Source organism: Oncorhynchus mykiss, chromosome 12, assembly GCF_057628025.1.
Source record: "Oncorhynchus mykiss isolate SJ-2025 chromosome 12, ASM5762802v1, whole genome shotgun sequence".
NCBI classification, from domain to species: domain Eukaryota; kingdom Metazoa; phylum Chordata; class Actinopteri; order Salmoniformes; family Salmonidae; genus Oncorhynchus; species Oncorhynchus mykiss.
Window position 1 is genome coordinate 74,523,798 of NC_143033.1, and position 17,331 is coordinate 74,541,128.

At 48.2% G+C, this 17,331-nt stretch overlaps 1 protein-coding gene across 2 annotated transcripts in view; it reads left to right on the plus strand.

Annotated features, from left to right (window-relative positions):
* LOC110538213 (unconventional myosin-X) overlaps positions 1 to 17,331 on the plus strand; it is a 58,354-nt gene that overhangs the window by 32,992 nt on the left and 8,031 nt on the right. For both annotated transcript variants that reach the window (XM_036938269.2, XM_036938268.2), the window contains exons 3-8: positions 351 to 445; positions 7,921 to 8,103; positions 9,527 to 9,684; positions 13,368 to 13,491; positions 13,859 to 14,156; positions 17,321 to 17,331. The exon at positions 17,321 to 17,331 is cut by the window's right edge and continues 197 nt beyond it. In XM_036938269.2, coding sequence (XP_036794164.2) covers positions 351 to 445; positions 7,921 to 8,103; positions 9,527 to 9,684; positions 13,368 to 13,491; positions 13,859 to 14,156; positions 17,321 to 17,331 — 869 coding nt within the window. The remainder of the gene's footprint in view (positions 1 to 350; positions 446 to 7,920; positions 8,104 to 9,526; positions 9,685 to 13,367; positions 13,492 to 13,858; positions 14,157 to 17,320) is intronic.

Consider the following 17,331-nt stretch of genomic DNA (forward strand, 5'->3'; position numbering starts at 1 on the left):
CTGGCTGGCTTTGAGTCAGTCCTCCTCTTCCCTCCACTCCGCTGTGCCCGCCAGCCAAACCAATTAAAGAGAGACGAGCTGTCCACGGCGGCGTGGTATGCATGCAGCTGTGGAGGAGGGGTGGAGGGAACGATATTCACAGCACTTCAACTTGTCCCCCTCTCCTCTCTCACTTAGGGTGTCAGAGAGGCTTAGGGCTGGCAGACGTTGTGTGCGGTTACCCTCCTCCCCTCGACACAGAGCCAATAGGGTATCGGGGGGGGGGGGGGGGGGGGGGGGGGGGTGCCTTCACTGTGGGAGTGTATGATGCTGCTATTTACCACCGCTCTCTCTCTCTCTGTCTCACCCAGACACAGTCTGTCAGAGGTTCCTGATGAGATGAAGAGTCTGATCATAGAGAAGAGCAAGATGGGCCTGGAAGAAGACCCCGAGCTGCTTGTCAAAGGTGAGCCTGTCTGCCCGACACACCTGTACACCATCCCTCTATTCTCTCTCTCTCTCCTTTCTCTCTGTGTGGCTGTTGTGTCCCAGCTCCAGTGATTTGCATGTACAGTAATAACAGTCCGTGGGATGATGACGTTCACTCGTCCGAGAGCGTTAGCCGAGCTTGAGCTCTGTGCATGTTTGCGGTGTTATCGCTGAATAAGTAGACCATACTGTGCTACTGTACTGTACACTTCACTGTCCACAGCTAAGCCCTCACACACACACACACACACACACACACACACACACACACACACACACACACACACACACACACACACACACACCCTGCCCCCAGTAATCATGTAATGATGGCCATCAGCGGCATTAAGAGCCTTGCGTGCCTGACGCTTTTTGAGGAGTGATCTCACAGGCTATTCATGTGTGCTTTTCCTGCTACCGAAACGGTTGCAGTAAAATGCCAGCGCTTGGATAAGTTACGTCCTCTTTGGGATGGCGGCAGCCTGATCGGCTAATTCGGACAGCAGTTACCATGCAGCACCCCTGGCCGACTGGCTGGCTGCACCCCTCCTCCCTCTGTTCCGACGTCTGAGACCGGGCAGAGGGGCAGGCGATGGGGTTAGGGGGGGGGTGCATTCCTTCCCAATCGGAGGACGGATACTTCCCCTGGGCCCCTGGGGTGGCTGTGTGCCTTGTCTTCCCCACCAACCACCACCATCTCCAGCACCACTGACGCTCCAGGACATGTGAAGGCCTTGCTCTGTTCATGCCCTTGTTGTGTGCCCATATATCAAATGTCCTGGTGCTAGGGTGTCCCTAGCTGTTTGGTGTGGTTTGGTGTGGTTTACAATGGGACATCCTCAGGCAACTGGGGCCAAGTGTCGCCGCGCAGTCTAAAATAGGCCATCAACCGTGCCTTAGACAGAGAGAGACCGACAGAGGGGAAAAGGTAGAGCGAGAGAGATTGACGTAGCGAGGGAGTGAGAAACTCCTAGACAGAATGCAGTGACGAGCATAAATTACATTCCTCTGTTTGTTCATTTTTAGCTACATATCACTTAGTACTCCAGTCATTTGGAAAGTGATTCAGTCTACTCAATTGCAATCGTTTCCCTTTCTGTTTGGATCTCTGTCTAATTCAGCTCAGCCCATAATCCTAATGGTGAAGCTCATTAAAGCTCTGCTCCCTTATGGATGACTGTTTGTTATCAGATGCTTTTTAATCTCCTCCAAATCTCCAGAACAAACAGAAGGTACACACAGAGATAGAAGGACAGAACAGAACCAGAGGGCGACAGACTCCAGTGTTTGCTCAGTCTGTGTTTCAGGGGGCAGGGCCAGCGTTAGGGGTCTGGGGTCACAAATGAAACAAATTAAGGGCGAGCCGTGGCCCCCCAGGGGACGCATTAGCAGGCCAGGGAGATGGGATCCAGATGGAGGACCGTGGGGGGGAGGGGAGGGGTAGGCAGGGGGTCCTGACCGGGACTCTTGTTTCACCCGTTCTCTCTCTCCCACTCATTGCCTTTCCTTCTCTTTCTCTACTTCTCTCACTCTCTCTCTTTCTTTCTCTCCTCCCTCTTTCCATCCAAAGTAGGCCGTCTCTCTATCCCACTGTCTCAAAAAGAGCAGCTGCAGGACATCCTGTGTGACTGACAGACGACCTGCCTCCCAGCTCTCCGCTAACCAGTCCACCCACACCCCTCCACCCCCCTACCCCCGACCCAATCATCCACCCCACCCAATCCCGTCCTGTCTTACCTCATCCTTTTTTATTTATCCATTTCATGTTGGTTTTTATGCTCCTTTTGATGTGGTGTTAAGTACCTGGGGACTATATTGGGTGGGTTTATGGTGTGTTCCAGGCTGCCACTGGGAAAGGGGAAACAGAATGAGACGTGTGTAGACTCCCACTTCGACTGCCCCCCTCCGGGTCTATGGGTTGTAACATGGGGGATGGTAGCAATGGGGGCTCTGCATGTAGGGAAAACCACTTTACCATAGGAAAAAGGGGAGTTGGTGCAGGGGGAGAGATGAAAGAGGGAGAGACTGAGCGAAGAGAAAAGAGCTGTAGGGAAAGCGAGGGAGAGCTGACAGGTGGCATGCAGCTTGCTAACCACAGAGGAAGCTGTGACGCTGGCTCGGTCGTCAGAGCTGTTCTAAGAAGTTAGCCCAATGAACATGGCACTGCTGTTCCCATAAACTCACACACACACACACACACACACACACACACACACACACACACACACACACACACACACACACACACACACACACACACACAACGGATGGCACAGCCACATAACCCTGCCCCCGCCCTCACCATAGCGCCCTGCTCCAGCTTTGGGCCAGGTGACCAGCCAGGGCCCTCTGCCAGCCTATCCATCACCCCTCACTGTGAACTCTGACTGCTCTCTCTCGTTTTACCACTCCATCGCACCGCCACCCCTATCCATCCCTTGCTCCCTCTTCCTCTCTCTCTCTGGGCAGCCCCTGGCCAGAGCTTGGCCAAACCCGGTTTATTTACCCTCAGCTCTGTGAGATTAAATATTTAGAAGGAACAGTTTGCACACATATTCTGTGTCCCAAATGCCACCCTATTCTCTATATAGTGCACTACTTTTGACCAGAGCCCCATGGTCCCCTGGTCAAAGGTAGTGTACTATACAGGGAACAGTGTGTCGTTTGGGACACACTCTGTGGGTTGCTGCATGGCTGGTGTTTGGTAACACTACAGCCACTTTCCCTTCTGGACACGGGTAGTAGACTATATATACAAAAGTATGTGGACACCCCTTCAAATTAGTGGATTCGGCTATTTCAGCCACACCCATTACTGACAGGTGTATCAAATCGAGCACACAGCCATGCAATCTCCATAGACAAACATTGGCAGTAGAATGGCTTCACTGAAGAGCTCAGTGACTTTCAACGTGGCACTGTCATAGGATGCCACTTTTCCAACAACTCAGTTCATCAAATTTCTGTCCTGCTAAAGCTACCCCGGTCAACTGTAAGTGCTGTTATTGTGAAGTAGAAACGTCTAGGAGAAACAATGGCTCAGCCACGAAGTGGTACAGGGCCCTGACCTTTGGGATGAATTGGAACACCGACTGCGAGCCAGGCCTAATTGCCCAACATCAGTAAATCAAATCAAATCAAATCAAATTTTATTTGTTACATATACATGGTTAGCAGATGTTAATGCGAGTGTAGCGAAATGCTTGTGCTTCTAGTTCCGACAATGCAGTAATAACCAACAAGTAATCTAGCTAACAATTCCAAAACTACTACCTTATAGACACAAGTGTAAGGGGATAAAGAATATGTACTTAAAGATATATGAATGATTGATGGTACAGAACGGCATAGGCAAGATACAGTAGATGGTATTGAGTACAGTATATACATATGAGATGAGTATGTAAACAAAGTGGCATAGTTAAAGTGGCTAGTGATACATGTATTACATAAAGATGCAGTAGATGATATAGAGTACAGTATATACAGTGCCTTGCGAAAGTATTCGCCCCCCTTGAACTTTGCGACCTTTTGCCACATTTCAGGCTTTAACCATAAAGATATAAAACAGTATTTTTTTGTGAAGAATCAACAACAAGTGGGACACAATCATAAAGTGGAACAACATTTATTGGATATTTCAAACTTTTTTAACAAATCAAAAACTGAAAAATTGGGCGTGCATAATTATTCAGCCCCCTTAAGTTAATACTTTGTAGCGCCACCTTTTGCTGCGATTACAGCTGTAAGTCGCTTGGTGTATGTCTCTATCAGTTTTGCACATCGAGAGACTGAAATTTTTTCCCATTCCTCCTTGCAAAACAGCTTGAGCTCAGTGAGGTTGGATGGAGAGCATTTGTGAACAGCAGTTTTCAGTTCTTTCCACAGATTCTCGATTGGATTCAGGTCTGGACTTTGACTTGGCCATTCTAACACCTGGATATGTTTATTTTTGAACCATTCCATTGTAGATTTTGCTTTATGTTTTGGATCATTGTCTTGTTGGAAGACAAATCTCCGTCCCAGTCTCAGGTCTTTTGCAGACTCCATCAGGTTTTCTTCCAGAATGGTCCTGTATTTGGCTCCATCCATCTTCCCATCAATTTTAACCATCTTCCCTGTCCCTGCTGAAGAAATGCAGGCCCAAACCATGATGCTGCCACCACCATGTTTGACAGTGGGGATGGTGTGTTCAGCTGTGTTGCTTTACGCCAAACATAACGTTTTGCATTGTTGCCAAAAAGTTCAATTTTGGTTTCATCTAACCAGAGCACCTTCTTCCACATGTTTGGTGTGTCTCCCAGGTGGCTTGTGGCAAACTTTAAACAACACTTTTTATGGATATCTTTAAGAAATGGCTTTCTTCTTGCCACTCTTCCATAAAGGCCAGATTTGTGCAATATACGACTGATTGTTGTCCTATGGACAGAGTCTCCCACCTCAGCTGTAGATCTCTGCAGTTCATCCAGAGTGATCATGGGCCTCTTGGCTGCATCTCTGATCAGTCTTCTCCTTGTATGAGCTGAAAGTTTAGAGGGACGGCCAGGTCTTGGTAGATTTGCAGTGGTCTGATACTCCTTCCATTTCAATACTATCGCTTGCACAGTGCTCCTTGGGATGTTTAAAGCTTGGGAAATCTTTTTGTATCCAAATCCGGCTTTAAACTTCTTCACAACAGTATCTCGGACCTGCCTGGTGTGTTCCTTGTTCTTCATGATGCTCTCTGCGCTTTTAACGGACCTCTGAGACTATCACAGTGCAGGTGCATTTATACGGAGACTTGATTACACACAGGTGGATTGTATTTATCATCATTAGTCATTTAGGTCAACATTGGATCATACAGAGATCCTCACTGAACTATTGGAGAGAGTTTGCTGCACTGAAAGTAAAGGGGCTGAATAATTTTGCACGCCCAATTTTTCAGTTTTTGATTTGTTAAAAAAGTTTGAAATATCCAATAAATGTCGTTCCACTTCATGATTGTGTCCCACTTGTTGTTGATTCTTCACAAAAAAATACAGTTTTATATCTTTATGTTTGAAGCCTGAAATGTGGCAAAAGGTCGCAAAGTTCAAGGGGGCCGAATACTTTCGCAAGGCACTGTACATATACATATGAGATGAATAATGTAGGGTATGTAAACATTATATTAGGTAGCATTGTTTAATGTGGCTAGTGATATATTTTACATCATTTCCCATCAATTCCCATTATTAAAGTGGCTGGAGTTGAGTCAGTGTGTTGGCAGCAGCCACTCAATGTTAGTGGTGGCTGTTTAACAGTCTGATGGCCTTGAGATAGAAGCTGTTTTTCAGTCTCTCGGTCCCAGCTGTGATGTACCTGTACTGACCTCGCCTTCTGGATGATAGCGGGGTGAACAGGCAGTGGCTCGGGTGGTTGTTGTCCTTGATGATCTTTATTGCCTTCCTGTGACATCGGGTGGTGTAGGTGTCCTGGAGGGCAGGTAGTTTGCCCCCGGTGATGCATTGTGCAGACCTCACTACCCTCTGGAGAGCCTTACGGTTGTGGGCGGAGCAGTTGCCGTACCAGGCGGTGATACAGCCCGCCAGGATGCTCTCGATTGTGCATCTGTAGAAGTTTGTGAGTGCTTTTGGTGACTAGCCGAATTTCTTCAGCCTCCTGAGGTTGAAGAGGCGCTGCTGCGCCTTCTTCACGAGGCTGTCTGTGTGGGTGGGACCAATTCAGTTTGTCTGTGATGTGTACGCCGAGGAACTTACTACCCTCTCCACTACTGTTCCATCGATGTGGATAGGGGGGTGTTCCCTCTGCTGTTTCCTGAAGTCCACAATCATCTCCTTAGTTTTGTTGACATTGAGTGTGAGGCTATTTTCCTGACACCACACTCCGAGGGCCCTCACCTCCTCCCTGTAGGCCGTCTCGTCGTTGTTGGTAATCAAGCCTACCACTGTTGTGTCGTCCGCAAACTTGATGATTGAGTTGGAGGCGTGCGTGGCCACGCAGTCGTGGGTGAACAGGGAGTACAGGAGAGGGCTCAGAACGCACCCTTGTGGGGCCCCAGTGTTGAGGATCAGCGGGGTGGAAATGTTGTTGCCTACCCTCACCACCTGGGGGCGGCCCGTCAGGAAGTCCAGTACCCAGTTGCACAGGGCGGGGTCGAGACCCAGGGTCTCGAGCTTGATGACGAGCTTGGAGGGCACTATGGTGTTAAATGCCGAGCTGTAGTCGATGAACAGCATTCTCACATAGGTATTCCTCTTGTCCAGATGGGTTAGGGCAGTGTGCATTGTGGTTGAGACCTGACCTCACTAATGCTTTTGTGGCTGAATGGAAGCAAGTCCCCGTAGCAATGCTCCAACATCTAGTGGAAAGCCTTCCCAGAAGAGTGGAGGCTGGTATAGCAGCAAAGCGGGGACCAACTCCGTATTAATGCCCAAGATTTTGGAGTGAGATGTTCGACGGGCTGGTGTCCACATACTTTTGGCCATGTAGTGTACATCCCCTTCATGTAAAGCTGGACACTGCAGACCAGGATCCTGTTCAGTAGAGACCAAACACAAACAGTTATGAAATTTAAAATTACCATTTTTATTTAACAAATTCAGGTCAGTTTCACACCGGTTTGTCTCGTTCTATGCCTACTGAACACCACCCAGTTGTGGTGGTGAAGGGAGCCAGGAGAATGTATCAGCCTTTCTTTCTCTCTCCCTCCCTCCTTCTCTGGGCGTTAATGACAGATCAGTCCACCAGTTCTCTTCCTGCATCTCCACCACCAGCGACTGTTCTCCAACCTCCCGCTTTCTTCTTTGTGTGTTTTTTACAGCTGTAATTATCCTGGTGGCAAGCACACAGGCCTTAATGTCTGACTATACCATTAGCTGCCGTTATTTTTAACCTGTTCTGCATGTTACAGACATATTTTATGTCCGATGGGTTCAACCTCTTAGTGATTATGTTCAGCCCAAACCAATTAACCCTTAAATTCAACCAAATAAGACACACACACACACACCACACGCACACACACACGCACACACACACACGCACACATACACACACACACACACATACACACACACACACACATGTGCAAACACACACATACACACACAGTCTATCATGTGCAGATCTTTTTTTGGCTACCTTTTTGATCTTTCTCACACATTCATTGTGTGTGTACGTGTGTGTGTACGTGTGTGTGTGTGTGTGTGTGTGTGTGTACGTGTGTGTGTACGTGTGTGTGTACGTGTGTGTGTGTGTGTGTGTGTGTGTGTGTGTGTGTGTGTGTGTGTGTGTGTGTGTGTGTGTGTGTGTGTGTGTGTGTGTGTGTACGTGTGTGTGTATGTGTGTGTGTATGTGTGTGTGTGTGTGTGTGTGTGTGTGTGTGTGTACGTGTGTGTGTGTGTGTGTGTGTGTGTGTGTGTGTGTGTGTGTGTGTGTGTGTGTGTGTGTGTGTGTGTGTGTGTGTAGGCTGGCTGTTCCGGGAGGTGCGTGGAAGCTGGATCAAGCAGCGGTGCTACTGGTTTGTACTGAGCCTGGACTCCTTAGACTACTACAGCAGCTCAGAGAGAGGAGCCCGCAGACTGGGAACACTGGTACTCACCAACCTCTGCTCTGTCATCTGGCCAGACAAACAGACCTTCAAGGAGACGGGTGAGTGCCACTCACGCACACACACAGAGACACATGAGCATGCACCGGCGTGTATATCCCAAATTCCCTGTTAGGATAACTAAGCCCCAGATAATGAGTTCCATTTTGGTCCCCTAAAGCGGTTCAATGATCAAATATTGGTAAAGATCTCAAAGCGGTCATAATGTGAGGATTTACGGTCTCCTCTCAGTTCCTGTGAGCCCAGTACACCCAGAGGAAGTCTGGAAAACCAAGTCCACTTTTCTCTCCACAACTTGGGTTTGTCTGGAACCTTCTGAGTCATCAGCACCAGAATGGCCCTTTTACCGTTTAACACCCTGAATGACAGGAATCGGAAAGGAAATACAGGTGAAATGCTATTGTTGTGTGACACACACACACACACACGCACACACACACACACACACACACACACACACACACACACACACACACACACACACACACACACACACACACACACACACACACACACACACACACAAGGCCCTCTGTGACTGTATGGAGGGGATTGTACCTTCGCCTGCTGACTTTAGACAACCACTTAAAACCTCCAGGAGAAAAAAAAGCTAACCCAAACATTCCCCTAAATCTGCTCTGGGACTTTCCTGCAGAGAAGTGTGTATTCTGTTTTGCTTTTTCGTCTGTTTTGTCCTGCCCTTAGTCTAAGTACAGCTCACTGGTGGCTGTGTGTTCTGTCTGTGTTCCTCTATGAGCCTCTGAGTAAGCCTGTCCCAGCAGAGTGGTATGGACCTAATGGCTTCCTCCTTATCGCCTTACCATACAATACAATACTAGTCCCCTTTTAGGCCCAGTATCTCCTTCCACCTCTCTATCTCTCACTTGTGAAATAGCTATGAATGGGGTCCCACACACACACACACTTTAGCCTCACTTGGCTTTTGAACTTGACCAATCGAAACAAAGAAAAATCAGTATGCCAAGTCACGTAGCTAGCAGGAGATCACATGGTAACAAACTCAGGGTATGATTGGCCCATGGGTCCACACTGCCTGTAGCACTTTCTCAGTTCTTACAGGAGGTTAGGCCAGGTGTTGTGCCAGGAGAGGACACACCTCTGTCCTGACTTGGTTGTAGTCGTTCCGGTTGGGCTCAGTGGCTAATAAAGTTGGGGGACCCTCCCGGGATGATTGCTGACCTCCGTGAAACCCAGAGAGGAAGCAAGAGTCACACCAGATATGTGGAATGTCCCATGTTCAGACCACATGACAGGGAGAGTGGAGCAGGCTTCCTTATTTTCTGAAACCACAGTTATTATATAAGTATAGGCCTTCGATTCTGCTCTCTATAGCTATATTGTTCTTTGAAAGTTCAGTTTCTGTTTTTTCATGTTTACTCATGCTTTCAGTACACGATACACTGATGACTGACTTCCCTGTGCCTGTGTGTGTGTGTGTTTCAGGGTACTGGAGCATCACAGTGTATGGGCGTAAGCACTGCTACAGGCTGTACACCAAGCACTTCAACGAGGCTGTGCACTGGGCCTGCGCTGTCCAGAAGGTCATCGACACAAAAGCCCCTGTGGAGACGCCCACTCAGCTCCTGATCCGAGACATTGAGGTGAGACACACAAATATGCACACACACACACACACACACACACACTGCTTCACAGCATCTCGCTGCCCGCCCCAGACTAGACCACTGCCAAGCTGCCGATGACAAGGGTCACCAAACACGGACCGCAGCAACACAACGGACATTATACCTCCGCTCTGTCACCACGGCAACCGCATGACCAGACTGGGCCGCGAGTCCAAAGTGTCCTCCAACTGTCGTTGCTGTTGCTTTCAGGGAATTATTTTATTCCGCCAAGCTGTGAGAGGAGAGGAGGCACCCCGTAAAAGTTCCACCGGAATGTTCTGCGCTATTTTAAGGAACGTGTCATTTTTAGAGGCAAAAGGGTGGATGAAGAGGGTGTGCAAGGCAAAGCCTCATATTTGGACCTGGTCCTGGGGTGTGTACGTGTGTGTGCCCACAGAAACATGCCTCACTTAAACAGTTGAATGAGGCACAACAAGTTCTTCCATTTTTGAAGTATGATTTCATTCATCACTAAGACAAAGTCTAAGAGAAGAATCCAGACCACGCTCTGCCATCACTTTGGAATTCACCAAGTGGTGTTAAGTCTATGCTTGTTTGCTATTCTGAGTTTGTGTGTTGTTGTGTGTGTATTCTTGTAAATGTGCCTTCGATCACTTGACTTCCGCCTGAACTCTTATCACGTGAGAAGGTGTTTAAAGTAGCCCTGTGTGTGTGTGTGTGTGGGTGCATGTGAACACCCAGATTTGTAGAGAAGTGGTTGCTAGCGAGCAGAGCATGCTAGAATCTCATACAGCAGACGGATGGGTGACAAGGCACAGATAAGCACTCCCCAATTTGGCCTTTAGGGTCCCTAATCTCACTGCGAGGGTCCCTAATCTCCCAGCGAGAGTCTGTGATCTGGTCTAGAGAGTTTAATCTGTCTCCTTCCATCTGCCCTGCCGGGCCCCTGCTCAGCCAACGGGAGGCCGGGTCACGGAAGGAGGAAGAGAGGGGCCCGCTTTTTAAAGAGTTGCCCCTGTCTTCTCTTCCTCCCCCTTTCCAATCCTCCTCCACCCCTTCCAACACTCTTTCTCACACTTAACACAAAGCCTAGCCGAATCCCACTGAAGGCTGGAGAACTCTACTGAACAGAACTGACACTACAGGAGAGGGGGAGGGAGGGAGGGAGGGAGGGAGGGAGAGAGAGAGAGAGAGAGGGAGGGAGGGAGGGAGGGAGGGAGGGAGGGAGGGAGGGAGGGAATGAATAGAGGAGTTCTTTGTGTGAGAGAAGTGCTTATCTCTGAGTGTAGATGTGTGTCCCACCAGACATGGAGGTGAAGAGAGATGACCATTTCAGCCTTGGACCTCCAGTCTCTGTTGCGTGTGAAAGAGGGACAGAGGGACAGGGAGAGGTAGCGAGTGGGGGGGGGGAGTGAGAAGGACAAGGGAACATGTCCGTTTTTAGGACATAATGAGGATGGATGTTCTGTCGGAATCCTGTAGATTATAAATGAATCCCGTTGTCCTCTTGCGACCTCTACATAGACTGCAATGTGTTTCCCAGTGTTGAGCACTCTACAGGCACTGTATGTTCGCCTATGGTAATGTGTTGTGTATGTAGGCTGTATGTGTCTGTCCAATAGACAGTCTGCCAGTGTTCCACATGGTCCCAGTTCAGATAGACCAAAACATTTCAGAGGAATGTATCAACTTTGCCACACAAAGGAGGGTGTATTGGGGGAAGGAGGGAGAGCAGTGACAACATTACTAATGGTCAACAGGTGCAGGCAAGGATTGCAGTAGTAGATGCCATCTGCGTAGGGCGGCAAGAAGCCTAGCGGTTAAGAGGTTGGGCCAGTCGCTGGTCAAAAGGTCGCTGGTTTGAATCCTCGAGCTGACTCTGTGAAAAATCTGTCTGTGCCCTTGAGCAAAGCACTTAACCCTAATTGCTCCTGTAAATCACTCTGGATTAGAGCTCCTGTAAATCACTCTGGATTGGAGCTCCTGTAAATCACTCTGGATTAGAGCTCCTGTAAATCACTCTGGATTAGAGCTCCTGTAAATCACTCTGCATTAGAGCTCCTGTAAATCACTCTGGATTAGAGCTCCTGTAAATCACTCTGGATTAGAGCATCTGCTAAATGACTCAAATGTCATGTAAAATGTGTTTCTGTCAATGAGAGTAGCATCTGTAGCGAGATACCACAGACATGTACAGTTGAAGTCGGAAGTTTAAATACACCTTAGCCAAATACATTTAAACTCAGTTTTACACAATTCCTGACATTTAATCCTAGTAAACATTCAATGTCTTAGGTCAGTTAGGATCACAACTTTATTTTAAGGATGTGAAATGTCAGAATAATAGTAGAGAGAATTTTTTATTTCAGCTTTTATTTCTTTCATCACATTGGGTCAGAAGTTTACATACACTCAATTAGTATTTGCTAGCATTGCCTTTAAATTCCTCCTGACAGAGCTGCTGTAATTGAGTCAGGTTTGTAGGACTCCTTGCTCGCACATGCTTTTTCAGTTCTGCCCACACATTTTCTATGGGATCGAGGTCAGGGCTTTGTGATGGCCACTCCAATACCTTGACTTTGTTGTACTAAAGCCATTTTGCCACAACTTTGGAAGTATGCTTGGGGTCATTGTCCATTTGGAAGACCCATTTGCGACCAAGCTTTAACTTCCTGACTGATGTCTTGAGATGTTGCTTCAATATATCCATATAATTTTCTGTCCTCATGAAGTCATCTTCCAGTCCCTCCTGCAGCAAAGCACCCCCACAACATGATGCTGCCACCCCCGTGCTTCACGGTTGGGATGGTGTTCTTCAGCTTGCAAGCCTCCCCCTTTTTCCTCCAAACATAACGATGGTCATTATGGCCAAACACTTCTATTTTTGTTTCATCAGACCAGAGGCTGCGTGGTCCCATGGTGTTCATACTTTCGTACTATTGTTTGTACAGATGAACGTGGTACCTTCAGGCGTTTGGAAATTGCTCCCACGATGAACCAGACTTGTGGAGGTCTACAATTTTTTTTCTGAGTTCTTGGCTGATTTCTTTTGATTTTCCCATAATGTCAAGCAAAGAGGCACTGAGTTTGAAGGTAGACCTTGAAATACATCCACAGATAAACCTCCAATTTCCTCAAATGATGTCAATTAGCCTATCAGAAGCTTCTAAAGCCATGACATCATTTTCTGGAATTTTCCAAGCTGTTTAAAGGCACAGTCAACTTAGTGTATGTCAAGTTCTGACCCACTGGATTGTGATACAGTGAATTATAAGTGAAATAATCTGTCTGTAAACAATTGTTGGAAAAATTACTTGTGTCATGCACAAAGTAGATGTCCTAACCGACTTGCCAAAACTATAGTTTGTTAACAAGACATTTGTGGAGTGGTTGAAAAATGAGTTTTAATGACTCCAACCTAAGTGTGTGTAAACCTCCGACTTCAACTGTAAATAGTGTCAATGATGGCGGTGTGTTTTGTTGGGTCCCCAGGTGTTTAAAAAGCGGTCATAGCTGTCCTCCTGCTCCATGGCCTGACTCCCACTGACCCTAGTCACCCCTGTTACCCAACACACTCTCTCTCATAGCAGCCGTGCTTGGGGCTGCTCCCAGGTCAGCTGGAATGTCAAGGAAGCTCATCTGTCACTCTCTCTCTCTCTCTTTAACTGTCTGTCTGTCTCTCTGTCTTTCTTCTCCAGGAGAACAAGTTTAACCCTGAGGTGGTAGATAATATCTACCAGCACAACCCCATCCTGAAGCACACTCAGAGCCCCCTGTATGCCCCCCTGTTGCCCTTCCCTTACGGCAGCCTGGAACACACCTGTAAGTACTACTCCCATGCTACCACCAGTCCCTGCGGTCAGTGCCATGCCTGTAAACTCTGCAGTAAAACACGAACAGTTACACACACACCCACTCACATATGAGTAATGCTGTCACATGCTCGTTGACATGCCCAATAATCATACACTGTAACAGACTCACATATAGACTTACCATTGAGTTAGTCCTACCTGCCTGCGTGCCAAGTCAAGGCCAGTGAGTGAGACAGCTTAGATAAGGCATGATGAGAGACGGCCACTAAAGCTTAGTCGTTCCACCAATAGACATCACAGAAGCAGGATCATCTATTCTCAAACATGCTGACTGGTCTAGTCTGGTCTAATTCCTAATTCCCCCCCCAACACAGACCACAGTGGTAAGGGCTATGCCACAGTGCGGGAGGAAGCAGTGAAGCTCTTCAACTGTCTGCAGCAGCTGGAGTCTGCGCGGGACCCGGTGCCTCTGATCCAGGGCGTGCTGCAGACCTGTCTGGACCTGCGGCCGCTCCGGGACGAGGTCTACTGCCAGCTGGTGAAGCAGACCAGCTGCACGCCGCAGCCCCACACCGCCGCACACCTCCGCTACTGGCAGCTCCTCACCTGCATGAGCTGCACCTTCCTGCCCGGCCCCGCCGTGCTGAAATACCTGCGCTTCCACCTCAAGAGGTGACACACACAACATATTACACAACGCCCTCAACGGGAGGTGTAATTCTTCCTCTACCCATCCACCTAGCTCTGTCGTAGCTTGCGGAAAACTTTAAGGCATCAGCTGGTTTCACCAATAATAGAAAGTGTTTGGTGTTGACAGGTGTGTCTGTACCCTGTCACAGAAATGATTGGAGAGATGAGGGGGGAATAGGGCTGTGGTACGAGGGAGAAATGGGGGTCAGGCTGTGGGCCAGAAGGGTGCCAGTAGCATGGGGACCCACCGTGGGAGGAGACAGGAGACAAGCCTGCTAACCACCAGTTACATATAGTAGTGTGATATGCCCTCACGTTGTTACTGCACGACCCCAGACAGATCCAGTGTTTTAGGAGTGGATTTGCAGCTCTGAATTAGCCCCATGCTAAGCTATATTAATAGTGCTAATCTTTGGCCTGAAGCCTCTGTTGGACTGCAAGTCATAAAGCACTATATATGATGCCCATGTTTACACTGCTACTCAGTATCAGGCCAAAGCTAATGGAACAGTTGCAATATACAGCACACTGAGGCATCCACCTCTCAGAGCTAGAACACACTGTCTCTCACGGTAGGGGTTGTATGTACTGTGCCGTCGGGAAAGTATTCAGACCCCTTGAAAAAATCCTCAGCAATCTACACACAATACCCCATAATGACAAAGCGAAAACAGATTTTTTGATATTTTTGCAAATGTATTAAAAACAAAAAACAGAAATACCTTCTTTACATAAGTGTTCAGACCCTTTGCTATGAAAGTCGAAATTGAGCTCAGGTGCAACCTGTTTCCACAACTTTCCACGATGTTTCTACAACTTGATTGAGCTCCAAGACTGGATTGTTTCGAGGTACAGATCTGGGGTAGCAAAACATTTCAGCAACATTGAAGGTCTCCAAGAAAACAGTGGCCTACACCGTTCGTAAGTGGAAGAAGTTTGGAACCGCCAGGACTCTTCCTAGAGTTGGCTGCCCGGCCAAACTGAACAACCGGGGGAGAAGGGCCTTGGTCAGGGAGGTGACCAAGAACCCGATGGTCCCTCTGACAGAGCTCCAGAGTTCCTCTGTGTAGATGGGAGAACCTTCTCTGCAGCACTCCACCAATCAGGCCTTTATTGTATAGTGGCCAGACGGAAGCTACTCCTCAGTAAAAGGCATATTACAGCCGGCTTGGAGTTTGCCAAAAAGCACCTAAAGACTCTCAGATCATGAGAAACAAGTTTCTCTGGTCTGATGAGACCAAGATTGAACTCTTTGGCCTGAATGCCAAGCGTCACGTTATGGTGGAAACCTGCCACCATCCCTACAGTGAAGCACGGTGATGGCAGCATCATGCTGTGGGGATGTTTTTCAGTGGCAGGGACTGGGATACTAGTCAGGATCGAGGCAAAGATGAATGGAGAAAAGTACAGAGAGATCCTTGATGAAAACCTGCTCGAGGACCTCAGACTGGGGTGAAGGTTCACCTTCCAACAGGACAACGACCCTAAGCACACAGCCAAGACAACACAGGAGTTGTCTGAATGTCCTTGAGTGGCCCAGCCAGAGCCCGGACTTGAACTCAATCAAACATCTCTGAAGAGACAACCTGACAGAGCTTGAGAGGATCTGCAGAGAAGAATGAGAAACTCCCCAAATACAGGTGTTCCAAGCTTGTAACGTCATACCCAAGACGACTCGAGGCTGTAATCGCTGCCAAAGGTGCTTCAACAAAGTACAAAGGGTCTGATAAAGATAAAGGGTCTGAATACTTATGTAAATGTCATATTTCTGTTTTTTATTTTTAATAAATATGCAAACATTTCTAAAAACCTGTTTTTGCTTTGTCATTATGTGGTATTGTGTGTAGATTGACGAGGAAAATAATACTATTTAATACTTTTTAGAAGAAGGCTGTAACCTAACAAAACGTGGAAAAAGTCAAGGGGTCTGAATACTTTCCGAACGTACTGTATGTTTGGCATGGGTAAGTATGGCAGTTGTACTTTTCACAGTATAGCTAGCTAGCAGCCTCCGGGGTCAGCCTAAATACAAGGTGGTGGGTTATGCAACAGCGCTGCTATAAAGAGAGAGGGTCAGTGTTTCCCTGAGACCTCTGTGAGAGAGTGTTGAGGCTGACCCCACAGCTGGACAGAACTGGAGCTGCACACTGGGCAGAGGGCCCAGAGACTGAGCCCCCCTCCCCCTCTACCCCCATGGTATCCTGAGAACCCCCCCCCCCCCCCCCCCTCCAGGGAATGTCCCCAGTCGGAGAAGGGTCGGCATGAGCCCTGCGTGGGTGGAGGAGAGGAGGTTGGCCAGGCGGGGTGGGGGTGGGGGCAGACGGAAAGGGATCACACAGCACAGCCTCCCTCAGTGGAACATTCCTAATTATGTTTGAGCAGCAGGACAAAACCCACCCTGTGCCCCGTAATGAGACAGAGGAACAGAGAGGGGAGTGAGAGGGCCTCATCTCTCTCTCCATTTGGCTGTCTGGAGTGTCTGAGACTCCACTCATTCGCCCCCTTTCTCACTCCAGCTCTTCTCTGTTCTCTGTGCTGTATATTTTGGGATGGACACTGTAGTATAATTGCTTCCTTCCCCAACTTCTACCCTTCCTTGTTTGTGCTGGGGTGAGCTCATGGCTCGGTCAGGTCATCTTTCACACCTCTGACATTCTTGCGCGTGTTGGAGATTTTGGGCCTATTGAAGGTTGATCCCCCCCCCTCCCTCACCTTCCCTGGCCACTCCGCTGGGAGGAAGTGGCAGGTCACTCTGGTTCACGTGAGCGGAAACACCTTTTTCTGTAAAGAGCGCTGCTGAAAGTCAAACATGTTTTCTTTCCCTTTTTACATTCTCTTTGAAGGGCGGAGGGAGGAGAGCCTTTTAAGTCTCTGAGAGCCAAAGTGAGAACACTGGTCGTTCCTCGCCTCATTGACTTCTCAGTATTGGCAACGCAAAAGAAAATAAAGATGGCTTGTGTTGAACTGAAAGGATGACGCAAATCCAGTTAAAATAATATAACGGTTTACAGGCCTCGCATTATCAATATTTGAATCACTGACGTGCTTCAGTTTGCCTTTTGAAATGTAGTGGAGCTTCCTTTAGTCATACACACACACTCACCCGGCTCACTTCCGTGTCTCCTCTCTCCCCTCCCATGGTCCAGGATCCAGAGCC